The 18,356-nt window shown below is 46.2% G+C and overlaps 1 protein-coding gene across 1 annotated transcript in view; it reads left to right on the forward strand.

Moving 5' to 3' along the window:
• Nucleotides 1–18,356, forward strand: part of PARVA (parvin alpha) — a 179,390-nt gene that overhangs the window by 139,781 nt on the left and 21,253 nt on the right. The window contains exons 8-13 of the mRNA XM_068554593.1: nucleotides 2,470–2,528; nucleotides 4,153–4,172; nucleotides 5,652–5,713; nucleotides 6,411–6,479; nucleotides 9,752–9,853; nucleotides 10,607–10,679. Coding sequence (XP_068410694.1) covers nucleotides 2,470–2,528; nucleotides 4,153–4,172; nucleotides 5,652–5,713; nucleotides 6,411–6,479; nucleotides 9,752–9,853; nucleotides 10,607–10,679 — 385 coding nt within the window. The remainder of the gene's footprint in view (nucleotides 1–2,469; nucleotides 2,529–4,152; nucleotides 4,173–5,651; nucleotides 5,714–6,410; nucleotides 6,480–9,751; nucleotides 9,854–10,606; nucleotides 10,680–18,356) is intronic.

The raw sequence follows: 18,356 nt of genomic DNA on the forward strand, positions 1-18,356 counted from the left end.
TGGCCCTGCCTGCCCGGAGACAGGACTATACATAAGCAGCAGAGAGGGCTATCAGAAGCCCCTTGTCAATGCAAACACGTGTGGTTCCGACACTAAGTGCAGCTGACTGAAAGAGACTAATTGGCTGCATTTATTGGGCTGTCAGCCGTGTCAAGCACGGTGCTAAGCATTTTGTGAATGTGTGGCCAGCCCAGAGCATCCTGGTACATGCATCTTCCTAGTGAAGCCAGGCCAGCTCTATTGTGTCACTTTTTACCAATCAATAAAGTGTGAATCCATTTCATTATATTTTTCAAAACTATGATTCAGGGTTTGCAAGGGTTGGGGGGGAAACAGTGGGCACTGCAAGCCCATGTCTCATGCCTTATTTTGAGCTCAATTATAGGCCATCAGAAGGCTGTTGCTGGTTTAATTTCTACTGCAGGCAGTTTTGTTAGTGTGAGGGAGAAAGGAGGAGGCATTACATAAAATGGCATCAAGGCATGTCAGGGTTTATGGGGTGTTTTGCTTTATCAAGTTAAACAGGCACAGAAGCAGGCCTCAGAATTGGCTGTAAGACACTGACTGAACTACAGAGAGAGTTCTTCAGGGAACAGTGGATCGAAGTGAATCAGGATGCTGTGTGAGGTGTCACTGAACCCAGATTTCTTTTCCATTCTGTGTACCAGCATTTAATTCTGCATGTAGTTGAAGATGAGGTTTGATGTCTGTAAACAGCCTCGCAAGACAAGGACACAGATTCCAGTAGCCCGGTGTGAAAATTTTACATATGTTGAAGCTGAATTTGGAAAAAGTCCTGGTTTATCCACACTAGATCTTTTTTAAATGGTATTTTAATGTTTTTCTTCCTTTTTTGCTTTGATAGTTCATTCTTCTTAATCTAATCCAGATACACTCATGGCCTTTATCCAGCTCTACCTTTCCTTCTGTAAAAGTATTTTGCAAGGACGCTAGCTTCTGTGGCTATTGGGAATGTGAAGAAAAGGTTGTGGAAGTTCGGGCAGGAGGGTCGAGAAGGCAGGTTTCAGCTGAAACACTAATGCTTGGAGGATCCCTCTTGACACATCTCAGTCTTTGTGGAAGACGGATTTTCTCTGACAGCCTCTTGCCCTGCCCAGACTGCCTTCCAAGTGTCTGGTAACTGATTGTGTAGGGACCTGATAAATGCATCTCCCTCCTCACCCCCATCAGAAGGTCTTCCTGAGCGCCAGCACTCCTTCATCGGTTCCCACGCCCACACAGTGAGGTTTAAACTCCAGACCAGCACTCAATTGACCAAGGGCAGCCACTGTCGCTCCAAACGGCCTCCTGAACATGCCTGTGCTCTCCTACTCTGCCTTTTTGCTCCGGCCATTCCTCCCACTGAAGAGGTCTCTCCTCTGTGTCCAGCCAAATCCTAGCTGTCCTTTAAGTTCCAGCTCAAGAACCCCTCCCCCTGGAAGGGTTCCCTGACCCTCTCAGCTGAAAGTACTTGTCCCTGTCCTGCACTCAGCACTTCCTCTCAGCAAGGGGCCACCATGTAATTAATTATCCATGACACATTTGAGAGGGAAAGGGGATCCTACTCTAATAATTGAGCTGGAACCTGAGGCATAAACCAGGAGGACTGTCTGGGGAAAACTGTTCTTGCATACCTGTTCATCTACCCCATTTTACTCCATGTTCCTCAAGGTCCAAAACTATGTCATATGTTCCACAGTGTTTGCTAAGTCCAACACAGGGGCTGGTACATAGAAGGCACTGATTAATGAAACAGAGAAGAAGGAGAATGAATTGATGGGAAGGGGTAGACAGATGATGGATGGATGCATGGGTGGATGGATGGGCAGATGGGTGGGTGGGTGGGTGGATGGATGGACGGATGGATGGATGGGTGGGTGGGTGGATGGATGGCAGTTTGGGTGGGCGGATGGGCGGGTGGATGGACCTCCAAAGTGCTTACCCTTTTCTCAGAGAGTAAGCTAGTCACCCAAGGACTGTACTACTTACTTAAAAGCTCCTCTAGTTAAACGTTTTTTGAAAACTCTCCCTCTGAATTCTCCAAGTTGACCTCAGTTCTTCCACCCCAGCCGCCCCAGTTAAATGTGTTTCTCCGCTTCCCTCCGTGGCCCCAGCTGGAGGGCAGACACACCCTGGCCCTCATTTCCATTTGGTTTACTGTGGATTTCTCCAGGAGGCAACCAGTGTGCTTCCAGCAGAATGTCTTCCAATAAAGAAAGAAAAGATTCACCATCCAAGAAACAGCCGACTTGTTTGGAATAAACACTAATTGCACTTAAGTATGAATGGTACAGTCCAGTCCCAGGAAATCAGGAGCCTCTTTTCACTTCTAGCAGTATCTCGTCTCTGGATTCATTTCTTAAACGCCAGTAACTTTCTCAGTATCAGGAATGCTAATCAGTTTTTTGTATTTTTCTAATGCATATTTTTCTCTCTTCCTCCCAACCCTCTCCCCACCCCCGTTTTCAGAAACGAGAAGGAATCCTCCAGTCTCGGCAAATCCAAGAGGAAATAACTGGTAACACAGAGTATGTCAACAGCATTGTTGCCAGCGATTCTGTAATGGAACACAGATGTTTCTCCGAAATTCATCCATTTGCTGATATTTAGTTTTCATTTATTGGGATTGCAAGAGGGATTAGACTTCAGCCAATGATTATAGTTTAGCCTTTTCCGTGCATTCAAAACATGCCTCTCAATGCTTAAGGTACAAACTTGGGTGGGGAAGTGGGGAGAGGGAATTAACCGTGATTGAAAAATTCTAATTTTGTGGCACTCCAGGAAAGAGTGTGCCCGAAAAAGCCAACCAGCATGAAATCATCATGCCATAAACATGGGGTTGAATTTAAATTGTTAACCTTCAAAAGGACATTTTTCTTCCTTTTCTGAATCTGATTTATATGGCCACATGCCATGACCCAGAAAACCCCTCTCTACCTTAGGGTGGTGGATTGTTTGGGGGGTTTTTTGTTGTTGTTGTTGTTGTTTTCATTTACATTAAGAAATTGGAATATCAGAACATGTAAGAGTTTTGTCATGGGAAAGAGAAGTTTTGTTCTCTAGCAGAAAGAGCAGGACGGTCGGTGTGCGTGGGTCTGAGATCCCTGGGCAGGCTTGAGCCCTGGCCGCACACAAAACCGGGCAAAATTCGTTTGTATCATCTCCTGCTTCCCCAACTCTCCTCTATATTCCTTTGAACAAGAAGAGCAAGTGGAAAGAGCAGGGGCACGTGAAGCAATGATTACACCTCCTAAAACCCCACACCCCAAAGGTGGAGGAGGAAACTGTCCTTGGTCTACCTGGCTTGAACTCCAAGTTCATCATTCTTCCCAGTACACTACCCGCAAGTCATTGCTTAATAGGTGACAGATGTATAGTTGGAATAAACCAACATAATAAGAACCAAAAACGTATTGAGAAAAAAATGTATTGAGCATTTAGTATATACTAGAAATTATGCTAAAATCTTTCTATATATTAAATCATTTAATGCTCACAACATCTGATTGAGTTGTTTACCATAGTATCCTCATTTTAAGGATAAGTGACCTGGAGCCCAGAGAGGTTCAGTAGCTTGCCCAAAGTCACACAGCAAGCAAATGGCTTTGTAAGATTTAAAACTAAGTAGTCTGACCCTAATGCTTGTGCTCTTAATACTTTGCTGCTTCACTGCTATGAGTATGGTTGCAGTTCCTGCCCTCTTTGAGAAAACCTATTCTAGGTCAATGGCAGGTGCAGCTTGGGTGGGTATCACAGGATGGACAGGAGAGAGCCCAACCTGACCTCCCCAAGCCGATACCCTCAGCAACTTGGGCAGTGAAATGCCACATTGGGATGGTACCTGAGCTCTGCTCCTAAAACATGGTTGGGAATCCTGAATCTCTGAGTCCAATATTCTTTCTCAACTGTAAGCAATAATGTGAGTTTATTTAAGGCAAGAAATCGTCTTTTATGCATCACTTATACCAGGCTTTATGCAAACACCAGTAAATCTATAAAGCAGAGGGGAAAAATAGGTGATAATGTGGTAAAGACCACCCATAGTTGGAGACTTAGTGCAGAATAAAATGCCAAGGAAGGAAGCTTTTGGGGATCTGCCACCAAGGGTGAGGAGAGAAGAGTCATACTGTTTTCTTTCTCCTTTTCCCGCAGGGCTCTTTCTGGAAGGCATGGTGAGTTGCATAAGAGTGTCCTCTGTTGCTGCTGACTGCCAGTGGGGTCTAGTTAATTCTGCAGCAGCTGGGAAGAACAGGCACTCAGCTTGCTTCCTGCATGTGTGTCTGTGCCAACCTGGTGACAGGGCCGGTTGGTAGGGAGGGTCAGCGCACTGGTGGGAAGAGGAAAAGTAACCACAGCTGCAGTCCTCTTGCAAGTAACCAGACCATTGACCCTGCTGGGCTTCTGGATGGGTCCTGGGCACTTGCAGGGCAGTCTTGCTCTAAGCATATTGTGGAAGTAAAGCAAGAGGTGTACGTTTGCGCTCGGGCCTGTCCCCTCTCCCCACTCTGTCCAGCCCTTCTAGAAGGTGCCTTTTTCCTCATCACACCTCCTACCTCTCTGGTTTCCCAGAACTTTGGGTTTGTTTATAAGGTCTGTGAATGTCCAAGATCACAATCACCATTCTGGCCATCTCAGATTTACTCATCAAGAGTAGGAGAGGCAGCCCAGGACCACGAACCCTCCCAGCCCCGGTTCCTCTTGGAGATTTCTCATTCCCAGTCACAGATCCCTCCACTATTTCACCTCTCAGATCAGAGGACCAGGGGGGGCTATAGCAAGGGAAATCCCTGCAGGGGGCATGGCTTCACTATTTTCTATGATTCTGTATTTACTGTGGATAATATATTGAAATATTCCGATCATTCTAATAATAACTCAGATCAGCAGATACTTCAGAGTTTACAGAGCACGTACTTTCTTGTCTTTCATCCTCATAACCCACCTGGGGGAGGTTCATGTTCAGTGGGCCTTTTTTTTATTATTATTTTTGGCCGCGTCTTGGCATGAGGGATGCTAGTTCCCTGACCAGGAATCGAACCTGTGCCCTCCACAATGGAAGCGCGGGGTCTTAACCACTGGCCCGCCAGGGAAGTACCCAGTGAGCATTTTATGGAAGAGGAAAGTGAGGCTAAAAGGATTGAAGTGACTGGATCCCTCAAGAGGGGGAGCTCCCCTTCTGTCCTGGGGCTCTGTAGCTCCCAATCTGCTTATCTGCCCTCTGCCAGGAAGCATGTCTTGGGCATGTTGGTTTTGAAAATTAGGGAGTGATTTGATATTTGGATGACATTCTGCTTCCAAAAAGCTTCAGAAACACTTTAGAATCATGACTAAATCATGATATCAAAGAATACAAGTAGTAAAGAGAAATGACCAGTTCCAAGTCAGACTGCCTGCCAGAGCTCCTCAACCCCAGCTCAAAGAGGGCTGATGTAGAGGGTGGATACACACTTACATATACACACAGAGAGAGAAAAAGGCCCCTAAGATAAGAATCAACCCCCAAATCTCTGCCCAAACCCAGTTTCCCAGCACAGTGTCATACCCCGAAGAATTCCCACCTGGAGCTGACCATGTGGCCTGTAGAGCCTCGTGGCTGGGACCTGGGGTGGCATCAGCTCTGGGCTCTACTTTACATCTTCCTCTTTTTTCAGAACGTGATGCCTTTGACACCTTGTTTGACCACGCACCAGACAAGCTGAACGTGGTGAAAAAGGTGGGAAAGAGGTGCCTGAGAAGGAGGGAGGGAGGGAGGGGAGCGAGATGTAGAAAAACATTAGGAAAACCCACCCCCTGCAGTTTGCAAGCTTCCCGAAACTGGTGTCGTCACCAGACCACCACAAACACAGAGCTTTCCTGCTTGATGTCCGTTTTACCTGTCTTGTTTTCACTGGATGCCTTATCCAGTCCCTTTCTTCTCCCATTGGGATGACAGCATCTCTTGGGGGTTTCTGAGGCTGCGGTCCCGTGTCTCCACACCCACACTGAACCCCGCCATCCCTGCTCCTCGCACAGACCTCCCTGTGTCTCCCTGGCACCGGTACCTGCACCTAGGGGGACTGGAAGGAGGGACCCAAGGCGGTCATTTCTCCTCTGGCCCCCTGAGCCTGGCTAGGACACTCCGCCTGTCACTCTGCCCTCTTAGCACTGCCTGCTCCTTGCACAGTTCTGGACCGGGCCATTGGAATCGCTCAGTGCGTGGGACTGCCGGTCCTGGGGGCCAGCCTTCCCTGTGGACTCAAGGAGTTTCGCAAGAGCCTTACAGGCTGCTCAGCCTCACTCCGCTCGGCACAGTGATCCCGGGCCCAGCGCTCTTGGCTGGGTCTCGTCCTGTGTCGTCATGGTTGAGTCACAGGGGCGGCCTCCAGGGTGAGAGTCTTCATCTCAGTGTCTGGCTTGTGCTTTTCTTCTAGACGCTCATTACTTTCGTGAACAAGCACCTGAATAAATTGAACCTGGAGGTCACGGAACTGGAAACCCAGGTGGGTGACGGCCCCGTGTGCAGGGTGGGGGACAAGGCCCCGCTGGACAGCCACTGTTCCCAGTGCCCCAGCCACATTGCCAGGAGGGCTTTCCACCCTGATCCTGGAGCTTTTCCGGGGAAGGGAGAGGGGATTCTCTTCCACTCAGAGGAGTGAACTGCATGGAATTTCTCTGAATTCTTTCCAGTATTTTATTTTGAAAAGTTGCAGGAATATTATCATGAATCCCCATGTACTCTTCATGCACATATACCAATTGTTAACATTTGGCCATATTTGGGGTTTTTTCTCTCTCGCCACCCCTAAATACCTCAGCATACATCTCTTAAGGACAAGTATATTCTCTTAGAGAATCACAATATAGTAATCAAATTCAGGCAGTTTTAACATCAATACAATATATTAATCTATTTAGGTTAAACCATATGAAATCACTGATATTTGACTACTCTTGACCGTGTCACATGGTTCAAAGAAATACAGTTGTCCTCATATTCTCACCTGATGCATTTAGTTGTCATGTCTCTTTAGTTTCTTTTTAATAGAGAACAAATTCTCAGGCTCTCTTTGCATAACATCGACATTTTTGAAGAGTGTGGGCCATTTAGTTCATAGAATGCCTCTGTTTTTCTCCCTCATGATTAGAACCAGGTTATGCATGTTCAGGAACAGTACCGTGGAGGCAATGCTGTGTTCTTCTCAGGCAATTTTTTTTTTTTAAATATATATATATATATATATATATATATATATATATATTTGGCTGTGTTGGGTCTTCGTTGTGGTGCATGGGCTTCTCACTGCGGTGGCTTCTCTTGTTACGGAGCACAGGCTCTAGGCGCGTGGGCTTCAGTAGTTGTGGCTCGCGGGCTCTAGAGCGCAGGCTCAGTAGTTGTGGCACTCGGGCTTAGTTGCTCCGTGGCATGTGGGATCTTCCCGGACCAGGGCTCGAACCCATGTCCCCTGCACTGGCAGGTGGATTCTTAACCACTGCGCCACCAGGGAGGTCCCTTCTCAGGCACTTTTCTCCATCAGTTCTGTTCCTGGTGGTGGTAACTTTGATCACTTGGCTAAGTGGGCATCCCCCAGATTTCCCTACTGTAAAGCTCCTCCCCCCTACCCCCCGCTTTACAATTAATAACTAATCTTTATTAGGAGATACTTTTAAGACCGTGTAATGTATCCTGTTTCCCAACCTCTTTTCATTTGCGATGAACTTCTAAAGTGTGGTTTTCTTTTGAACACAGGGGCACCTTCTATTATTTTTAAAGGCAATGCCCGGGTCTGTGACTGAGATCTGCCTGGGTGTGTCTGGACTCTGGAGGCAGCTTCATATGCTCTTCAGGAGATAGGGAACGCACTGCAGAAGCAATGATTCCTGGAGAGGGCTGGAATGAGCTCTCCCTTCCCCATGGGCAGGGAAGGGGTCTCTGCCGAGCATATCTGGTGTCTATCTGCGAGTTTTACCACCAAGTCATTGGAACCAGCAGTCAGGGGTGGGAGCAGTCTAGGTCAGTGGTACTCACAGCTGTGAGTAACCCTGACCCTAACCCAGGGTGCTCCCCTGAGTTGACAGATTAGTTTCTTTCATTCTCAATCCATTCCAGCCACAGCCAGAATTAGGCCCAGTTAACTAGTTCCATGGGCGGGCCTTGATTTTGACACCGTTGCTGGGGTCTATTTCCCATTGTCCACCCTGGGGTGGCCTGGGATGAGTCATGCTCAGGCCCTACCAGCCAGATGGATGGAAACAGGGAGGAAGCTGCTTCTAGGTCAAGTTCGTGCTCCAGGTTGTTTGCCCATAACCAAGGTTGAGTCACAGGCCCACCAATCAGTCACCCAGCAGAGCTCAGACACTGGGCCCAGCCCAGATGGAATACTAATTCCGTCTAGTATTTTTAAAGTTTCCTAAGATGATTCCACGAACTTTGGCCTCTTGTGAACTCTAGTAACTGTTGTTTATACAAATATTTGATGGCCCTGCCTCCTTTGCAAGGTTCTAGAATATCAGATATGCACCTGACCTCTGTAACTTTGCTCAGGCCATTCTCCATACCCAGAACACCTACTCCTTTCAAATTTCCCTCATCCCACAGGTGCCCACTGTCTCTGCAAAGCCTGCCTCGATTGCCCAGCGCACACATACCTTCCCCTCTCTTGAGCAGAAGGCCTGCACCCCTCTGCTTGGCCTAGGCAGCTGTTGTTCCTCAGACCAGGTTCTCAGTTGATCTGGCCTCTACTGTCCTTGATGGAAGGGACCAGCTCTAAGCCTCTTGCCATGGTCCTGAGCACACAGTTGTGCTTTGTCAGCAAGAGCCAGTACATCGTATCCTGACTGCTTTGTTGTTTTCCCAGATAGAAATAGCAGTAGTTAGTATGTGTTAAGTGTTGCCTACACACCAAGCAGTGTTCTAGGCACCTTACACATATTTACTGGTTTAGGCCGCATGATAACCCTATGAATTAGATACTATACTATCATTGTCCCCATTTTACAGGTGAGAAAAATGAGGCACAGAGAAGCTCTGTAACTTGCTCAAGTCACTCAGTTAATAAGTGGTACAGCTAGAGGCCAGCTCCAGAGCACACGTTCCTAACAGCTATACTATGCTGCCTCTCAAGCAGTAATAAGGCGAGGGTGAGAGGGGAGAATGCCCAGGCCGGTATGACACTAGATCTTTCTCTGTTCATAAAGCAGAAGTCGCCCTAGTAGCCTCATGCCGTTGGCCTTGGACATCCCCTTTCCCTCCTCCCTCTGCCCTCCCTAGCAAACTCCTGCTCATCCCTCACGTCTCCATCCAGGCAGCGCCTCCTCCAGAAGCCTTCCCTGTTGCCTTCAGCGGGACGAGTGACCTTTGTCAGTCTTATGCAGGCCAGCATGCTTCCCTCCATCAGAGCAGCGGCTGCATTTCCTCCACAACAGTCTCGCCACTGTACCATGAGTTCCTCCAGGGCAGGGGCCACACCTGACCCACCTCTGTGGTCCCTGTGCCAGATCAGGGCTTGGTACATAGTCGGTGCTCAATAAATACTGGACCAATTGAGATCAGGACCATGGGCTTGTGGCTTCTGTGCTGTACCAGCCAGACATGGGGCAGGCCTGCTGCAGAGCAGAACTTCCTGCCTTGGGCTACTGTCCCTCACCCGCTGCCAGCAGCCTGCCTGGGGATATACCCTTTGCGGGGGTCAACACGGAAGCTGATGTGCCCCTGGAAGGGCCTGGGCTGGGGTGCTCAGGGGCCCAGTGCCTTCACCTGTCTCTCTCCCTCCAGTTTGCAGATGGGGTGTACCTGGTGCTGCTCATGGGGCTCCTGGAGGGCTACTTCGTGCCCCTGCACAGCTTCTTCCTGACCCCGGACAGCTTTGAACAGAAGGTTAGGGGAGGTGACATCACGGGAGGCCCCAGCCCACATGCCCGACCCATCCTCCCACACCTCTGCTGGGGCCATCTGGGGAAAAGGCGGCGGCTTCCCATCTGCCCAGAGTCTTCAGTGGTTGGATGGGGGGCTCATTGTGATGCACAGCTGAGCTGGGACGCAGCTACCTACAGGCCACTGAGCACCCTGAACAGCTTTCCCTCTCCTGCACCTTGGTCCCCTAGCCGTATGCTCCTGCCTGGGGCCACAGCCCAGCCTCATCTCTCCCCAGAGGAGACAGGGAAGGTGGCTGCAAGGCTGGTCAGACCTGAGGCTGGCACTCAGCCGATTTCTGATGCCTCTCACAGGCTGCCCCAGCCCACCAGCTCGACAAGCGGCATTTGGTCCCAAGCAGAAACCCTTCTCTGCCTCTTGAACATGTCTTGCTGTCTGATCCTTTCAACTGTGGGCACTTATGTCCCTGAGTTTACAGTCCTGGCAGTGACACAAGAACACAGTAAGACAGGGAGAGGATGTTTAACTCCTCTGGGAGTGCTTCACCAACAGCAGGCCGGGCCTGGCTCACACTCCGCGTGGCCGGCCCAGTTTGGCAGCCTTATTTGTCCTTCAAAAAATGGCCTCATTTTAGCTCAGCCCCTGCCCCACTGGCTACAGTGCTGGTTCCTTCACTTTCCAGGGACAGGTCACAGGGAGCCCCAAGGGTCCAGGAATGAGTGTGCAGCACCTCATGCACTGCCTTTCTCTCTCCAGGTCTTGAACGTCTCCTTTGCCTTCGAGCTCATGCAAGACGGAGGATTGGAAAAGCCAAAACCACGGCCAGAAGGTACTTTGCTCTTCCCTGGGTTGGTGACAATATGGCAAGACCCTCCCCTGCACACAAGTTTTCAGGGCACAGAGCAAGGCTCATGTTTGATACCAGAGGGAAGACTATCTTTTCTGAAGCCTTCTTTGCCATTTGCAGGGGAAGGTGGGACAGGGTGCAGCTGCTCAGTCCTGGGCATCCTTTGCGAGCTGCAGATCACACAGCCTCAGGGAAAAAAAAAAAAGAACCTGAAATCCCACACATGGGGTCATAGGGATAAGGGCCCATGCAGACGTGTCACAGAGCAGAGGTGCTGCTGCGAGAACTGTCCTGGCCTGGTTTCCAGGTTCTTCTGTGCCTGGACAGGGTGCTGACCTGCCCAAGAACTATCTCCCAGGTAGGCAGGGGTAAGATGCAGGGGTCATCACAGGCAGCTCTACTCTGAGAATAATTCCCTTTTCTGCCCTTTGCTCGCTCCAACTCTGCCCAAGGACAAGGTTTGATTTGTCAGGTTTAGGTTGCAAATGTTAAGGCTGAAAAAATACAAAAGGAGCAAAATGCTCCAGCGGCCCTCCCATGCTTGCGCTTGAAGCAATGTGTGCATTTGTAGGGGGAGATGGTAAGACTTGGGCTAAACTGGAAGGACCAGGTAGGGCTTTTGTATTTCTTTTTCTTTTTTCTTTTATATTGGAGTATAGTTGATTAACAATGTTGTGTTAGTTTCAGGTGTACAGCAAAGTGATTCTGTTATACATATACATGTATCTATTCTTTTTCAAATTCTTTTCCCATTTAGGTTATTACAGAATATTGAGCAGAGTTCCCTATGCTATACAGTAGGTCCTTGTTTGGTATCTATTTTAAATATAGCGGTGTATACATGTCAATCCCAAACTCCCAATCTATCCCTTCCCTCCACCCTTCCCCCTGGTAACCATAAGTTCATTCTCTAAGTCTGTGGGTCTGTTTCTGTTTTGTAAATAAGTTCATTTGTATAATTTTTTTTAGATTCCACATATAAGCGTTATCATATGATATTTGTTTTTTTCTGTCTGACTTACTTCACTTAGTATAGTCTCCAGGTCCATCCATGTTGCTGCAAATGGCATTATTTCATTCTTTTTAGTGGCTGAGTAATATTCCATTGTATATATGTACCACATCTTCTTTATCCATTCATCTGTCGATGGACATTTAGGTTGCTTCCAGGTCTTGGCTATTGTAAACAGTGCTGCAGTGAACATTGGGGTACATGTATCCTTTCGAACCATGTTTTTCTCCAGATATATGCCCAGGAGTGGGATTGCTGGATCATGTGGTAGCTCTGTTTTTAGTTTCTTAAGGAACCTCTGTTTCCTAAGGAACACTGTTCTCCACAGTGGCTATACCAAGTTATATTCCCACCAACGGTGTAGAAGGGTACCCTTTTCTCCACACCCTCTCCAGCATTTATTGTTTGTAGACTTTTTGATGATGGCCATTCTGACTGGTGTGAGGTGATATCTCATTGTAGTTTTGATTTGCATTTCTCTAATAATTAGCAATGTTGAGCATCTTTTCATGTGCCTCTTGGCCATCTGTACGTCTTCTTTGTAGAAATGTCTATTTAGGTCTTCTGCCCATGTTTTGATTGTGTTGTTTGTTTGTTTTTTGATATTGAACCACATGAGACTATTGTAAATTTTAGAGATTAATCCCTTGTCGGTCACATCATTTGCAAATGTTTTCTCCCATTCTTTGTCTTTTCTTTGTCTTTTCGTTTTGTTTATGGTTTCTGTTTCTATGCAAAAGCTTTTGAGTTTAATTAGGTCCCATTTGTTTATTTTTGTTTTTATTTCCATTACTCTAGGAGGCAGATCAAAAAAGATATTGCTGCGATTTATGTCAAAGAGCATTCTGCCTATGTTTTCCTCTAAGAGTTTTATGATATCCGGTCTTAAATTTAGATCTTTAGTCCATTTTGAGTTTATTTTTGTGTATGGTGTTAAGGAATGTTCTAATTTCATTTTTCTACATGTAGCTGTCCAGTTTTCCCAGCATCATTTATTGAAGAGATTGTCTTTTCTCCATTGTATAGTCTTGCCTCCTTTGTCATAGATTAATTAACCATAGGTGCATGGGTTTATTTCTGGGCTTTCTATCCTGTTCCATTGATCTATATGTCTGTTTTTGTGCCAGTACCCCACTGTTTTGATGACTGTAGCTTTGTAGTATAGTCTGAAGTTAGGGAGCCTGATAAATACATCATGCCACTCCATCCTGGCCTGCAGAGTTTCTGCCGAGAAATGAGCTAATAACCTTATGGGAGTTCCCTTGTACATTATTTGCTGCTTTTCCCTTATTGCTTTTAATATTTTTTCTTTGTCTTTAATTTTTGTCAGTTTGATTACTATGTGTCTCAGTGTGTTCCTCCTTGGGTTTATCCTGCCTGGGACTCTGTGTGCTTCCTGGACTTGGGTTACTGTTTCCTCTCCCATGTTAGGGAAGTTTTCAGCTATTATCTCTTCAAATATTTTCTCAGGCCCTTTCTCTCTGTCTCTTCTCCTTCTGAGACCCCTATAATGTGAATGTTGCTGCATTTAATGTTGTCCCAGAGGTCTCTTAGGCTGTCCTCATTCCTTTTCACTCTTTTTTCTTTATTCTGTTCCATGGCAGTGATTTCCACCATTCTGTCTTCCAGGTCACTTATCTGTTCTTCTGCCTCAGTTATTCTGCTATTGATTCCTTCTAGTGTATTCTTTATTTCACTTACTGTATTGTTCAACTGTTTGTTTGTTCTTTAGTACTTCTAGGTCTTTGTTAAACACTCCTTATATGGTCTTGATCTGTGCCACCATTCTTTTTCCGAGATCTTGGATCATCTTTACTATCATTACTCTGAATTCTTTTTCAGGTAGATTGTGTATCTCTGCTTCGCTAGTTATTCTTCTGGGGTTTTATCTTTTTCCTTCATCTGGGACATATTCCCCTGCCCTCTCATTTTGTCTGACTTTCTGTGATTGCAATTTCTGTTCTGCAGGAGGCAGGGTTGTATTTCTTGCTTCTGCTGCCTGCCCCCTGATGAATGAGGCTGTCTAAGAGGCTTCTGCAGGCTCCCTGGTGGGAGGGACTGGTACCTGCCCACTGGTGGGTGGAGCTGGGTCTTGTCCCTCTGGTGGGGAGGGCCGTGTCAGGGGTGTGTTTATTGAGCAGCCATCTACTCCGGAAGACTTTAAGCAGCCTGTCTGCTGATGGGTGGGGCTGTGTTCCCACCCTGTTGGTTGTTTGGCCTGAGTCGTCCCAGCACTGGAGCCTAGAGGCTGTTGGGTGGGGCCAGGTCTTGGTGAGAAAATGGTGTCCTCCAAGAGGGCTCACGCCAATGAGTACTCCCCAGAACTGCCGCCACTAGTGTCCTTGTCCCCGCAGTGAGCCACAGCCATCCCCCACCTCCGCAGGAGACCCTCCAATACTAGCAGGTAAGTCTGGCCCAGTCTCTTAATGTAGTCACTGCTTTTTACCCTGGGTCCTGGTGCACTCGAGACCCTGTGTGCACCCTCCAAGAGTGGAATTTCTGTTTCTCCCAGTCCTGTGGAATTCCTGTGATCAAACCCTGCTGGCCTTCAAAGCTAGAGTCCTTGGGGGCTCCTCCTCCTATTGCCAGACCCCCAGGCTGGGGAGCCTGATGTGAGGCTCAGAACTTTCACTCCTGTAGGAGAACCTCTGTTATATAATTATTTTCCAGTTTGTGGGTCACCCACCCAGCATGTATGGGATTTGTTTTTATCATGATTACGCCCCTCTTACCATCTCATTGTGGCTTCTTCTTTGTCTTTGGATGTAGGGTATCTTTTTTGGTACGTTCCAACATTTTTTTGTTGGTGGTTATTCAGCAGTTAGTTGTGATTTTGGTGTTTTCATAAGAGGAGGTGAGCTCATGTTCTTCTACTCCTCCATCTTGTCTCCTCTCCCCCAGGGCTTTTGTATTTAGACATTAGGATAGAGGAGTAAGCATCCCAGACAGGATGGCCATGTGAGCAAATGTCCTGCCTGGGGAATGGGGAAGGGCTTAGCTTATGAGACAGCCAAGCATGTGGCTAAGCCATGACAGACCTTGGTCCAGTCCCTACCCCACCAGCCTTGGGCAACTTACTGGTCGTATTTTTCATGTCTATAAAAGTGGAAATCCTAGGGACATGCACATTATATGATTAAATGTGATGATGTCTGATGCACAGCACCTGACACCTAATAATGAGTATATAGCAGTTACCTATTTGGCTGGAATATTAAGAGTATGAATTGAATAATAGTTGATTACAGTGAAGCAAGTCCTGGAGGGACTTTATGCCAAGGCAGCAAGTTTGGACTTGATCCTGTAGGCAGTAGGAGTCATGGAAGTTTCTTGAGCAGGTGAGTGATGTGATCAGAGCTCTATTCCAGAGAGATGACTTGGAAGGCAGTGTGAAGAACAGATATTTAGATGCGGGGCACCATCAGCAGTACTGGGGAACCTAGGAGGAAAAACAAGCTTGGGAGGGGACATAAGAGTGTCAGCTTTGGAAACCTTGAGGTTGACACCTAGGCTTGACACAAGCGGAACTGGAGTTCATGTAGAAGATCAGGGCTGTGGTTATATCACTGCAAGTCTTCCACTTGTTCCATTCTCTCTTGGTGTATAACAGGAAAGCATGTAGAGAAAAGGGAAGGGTTAGGGACAATATCTTGTGGGAATGCCTTTACTTATGAAGCTGGAGAAGAAAGCAGGAAGACTGGAGGAGAGAGGTCAATTGCGAAGACATTGGTTGGTCCCTGTCTCATGACTCTTTCCAGACCTCAGTAACTATCAGCTCTGGTCAACAGAAGCCAATCCCTTAGTGTCATTTATCATCACCTTGTTCTAAGCACCTGGTCACTGCCAGAGGCAGACCTCTAGCAAGGCTGCTGTCCCTCACGGGGTTGTCTCCCTGCAAGGCCACTGTAGCCATCCTAATGCCTTTAGAAGTAGACCCTGAGTATCCTGTGGCCAGCTGATAAGCACCCTGCTTCTGGGTAGGAGAGACATAGCAGGATAGTCCGGCCAGCATTTCTGTGTCTGTTTTCTTGAACTGCTTAATATGAAACTTCCTGGTTACAGATTGGAAGTACTTCTTCTGATACTTCAGTTTTCAAGCATTTATTTCCCTTAAGACAGTTTTCCCAATATCAATTAATTTATAGGGATATTTCAGTATATAGATGACATTTCTTGTATAAATATTAAACTGCTTAATATGAAATTTCCTGACCAATATGAATGGAAAAACACATCTGTTTTATTTGCTATTATACTGGGCACCATGCCCATGCTGAAAATTTCCAGTGCGTAAAGGAGAATTGAGATGGTATTTTGTGAGACCATACTAGGTGAGAGGTATACCCCAGCATTCTTGTTTCTCTGCTTCTAACTGGGAGGTGAAATTCAGTAGTAAATGCTGCAGACTTTCAAAAGGGGCTAACCTGGGTAATTCTTTGAGGGTGTTTCAACATCAAACTGGATGTGGTGGAGGCATTTTTCATGGCAAATGTTTTTAAGGTCAGGAAAATGCATCCTCTGCCATGCTGTTTGTTTGACACTCAAAGCTCTGTTATACCTTGAAATCCCCTGGAAACTTTGGGTTTCCATCTCAGGTGACTTTTGCTGCCCAGGCTTCATAACCTTTTAGTACCCCAATTAGTGTAAGCCAAGTGTTAGCAGCAAGTTCATGGCCAGTGGAGCAGTTGACATATTGGCATGAAGCTGGTGGCTTTCTATTTAGGGTGTCATACCATTTGTCTTCAAATGCACATGCCTACCCTGTTATCATCATTCAAGTAGACTCATCATTGAGTATGGATAAGACCCCAGCACAACAGACAGGTGGGGACTAGAAGAAACTTACTACAAGGCAGGAATGAAGTCTGCCTGTAAGACAGCCAGCAGGCTGATGGAATATCTAAAATACAAGGAGTCAAATAGCTGGGACCAAGCTACTTAAAACAAACAATGCTGAAAATCCAGGCAGGTGAAGGCAGCTTAGTTGTAGATGATCAATACTATTTGTGGAATGATTTGGTCAGTGGCTGGAAATATGGGAAATGGTTCAACTTCCCTTCCCCATTCCCTTAGGGATAGTGTACAGACCAGTGGCAAAAATTTTAAACTCTGATAATATCAAGTATTAACAAACAAGGCTGTACAAAAACTGCCGTTTCTGTTTGTCCTTATCAATACGTTTAATATTTGTAATACCACTGTGGTATTAAATGCAGAATGATGGCCTCCCCCAAAATGTCCACATCCTAATCCCTGGGACCTGTTAATACCTTACATGGTAAAAGGGACTTTACAGATGTGATTAAGTTGAGGATCTTGAGCTAGAGAGATTACCTTGGATCATCTGGGTGGTTCCAGTGTAATCACAAGAGAAGAGGGAAGCAGAAGACTCATCAGAATGATGTAGCATGAGAAAGATTCAACCAGCCATTGATGACTTTGAAGATGAAAGGGGGCCATGAGCCAAAGAATGCTGGTAGCCCCTAGAAGCTAGGAAAAGCAAGAAAACAGATTCTCCCCTAGTGTCTCCAGAAGCGAACACAACCCTGCTGATACCTTGATTTTATCCCAGTGAGACCCATTTTGGACTTTGATGACATTTAGAACTGTAAGATAATACATTTGGATTGCTTTAAGCCACCAAATTTGTGGTAATATGTTAAAGCAACAATAGAAAACTAATATACCCTATGACCAGCAATTTCACTCATAAGTATGCATGTCCATACACTAGGACCCTAGTCCAAAAATATCCATGATAAACTAAACTGGAGAGTGCATCCCCAGGGAACAAGCTAAATAAATTGGAGTATATTCATACCATGGATTATTACACAATGGCAACAATAAGAAAGAATGAACTGAGAAATCGCGTGAGAGACTTCTAGTTACTGTAGCATGAAGAGGTCAGTGATTATCCTCTGCAAAAAAAGCAAGTGTAAAACTGGACAAAATGATCAGAAACAGGCATTTCAAGGCACTGAATATTTACCAGAAGTAGATAACAGATTGAGAAGCATTCTTGAAAAATGATAGAATATACTAGAATAATTATACCCCAATAAAACAATAAATTATACCTCAGTGAAATTGTTTAAAGGATGAATCCTATAAACATAATTTTGAGTAAAAAAAAAATCACAAAATAATATGCATAGTATGAGTATTTATATAAAGTGTAAAAATAGACAAAACTACAGTCTGCTGTTTAAAGGTGCATATGTTGCTGGTGGAACTATGAAGAAGAGCAAGGAAGTGATCACGATAAAAGTGAGGATTGTGGTTATCTTTGAAGGGTGAGATAGGGTTGTGACCTGAATGCAGAGAGGAAGGGGGTGTTTCTAGGGTACTGACAATGTTCGTACCTGAGACATGGGTGGTGGTTATGTGAGGGTTCCCTTACAAGTATTTAAAACTGAACATATATATGTTGAATGTACTTTTCTGGATGCTTGTCACAGGAAAAAATTTTAATATGTAAAGAATATGGCAAAATCACCAGATAGGGTAGCAGGCCACCACGAAAATGACCAATAGCAAAGGATGGATTCTGTCTCAGTGGGGAATAGGGAGTAAACAGGAGAGCGAGGCAGAGACTGAGGATGAGCTACATCCATTGGAGGTGGGATGGAGGCTGGAACATGATG

The sequence above is a fragment of the Eschrichtius robustus genome, chromosome 11, assembly GCF_028021215.1.
Source record: "Eschrichtius robustus isolate mEscRob2 chromosome 11, mEscRob2.pri, whole genome shotgun sequence".
NCBI lineage: Eukaryota > Metazoa > Chordata > Mammalia > Artiodactyla > Eschrichtiidae > Eschrichtius > Eschrichtius robustus.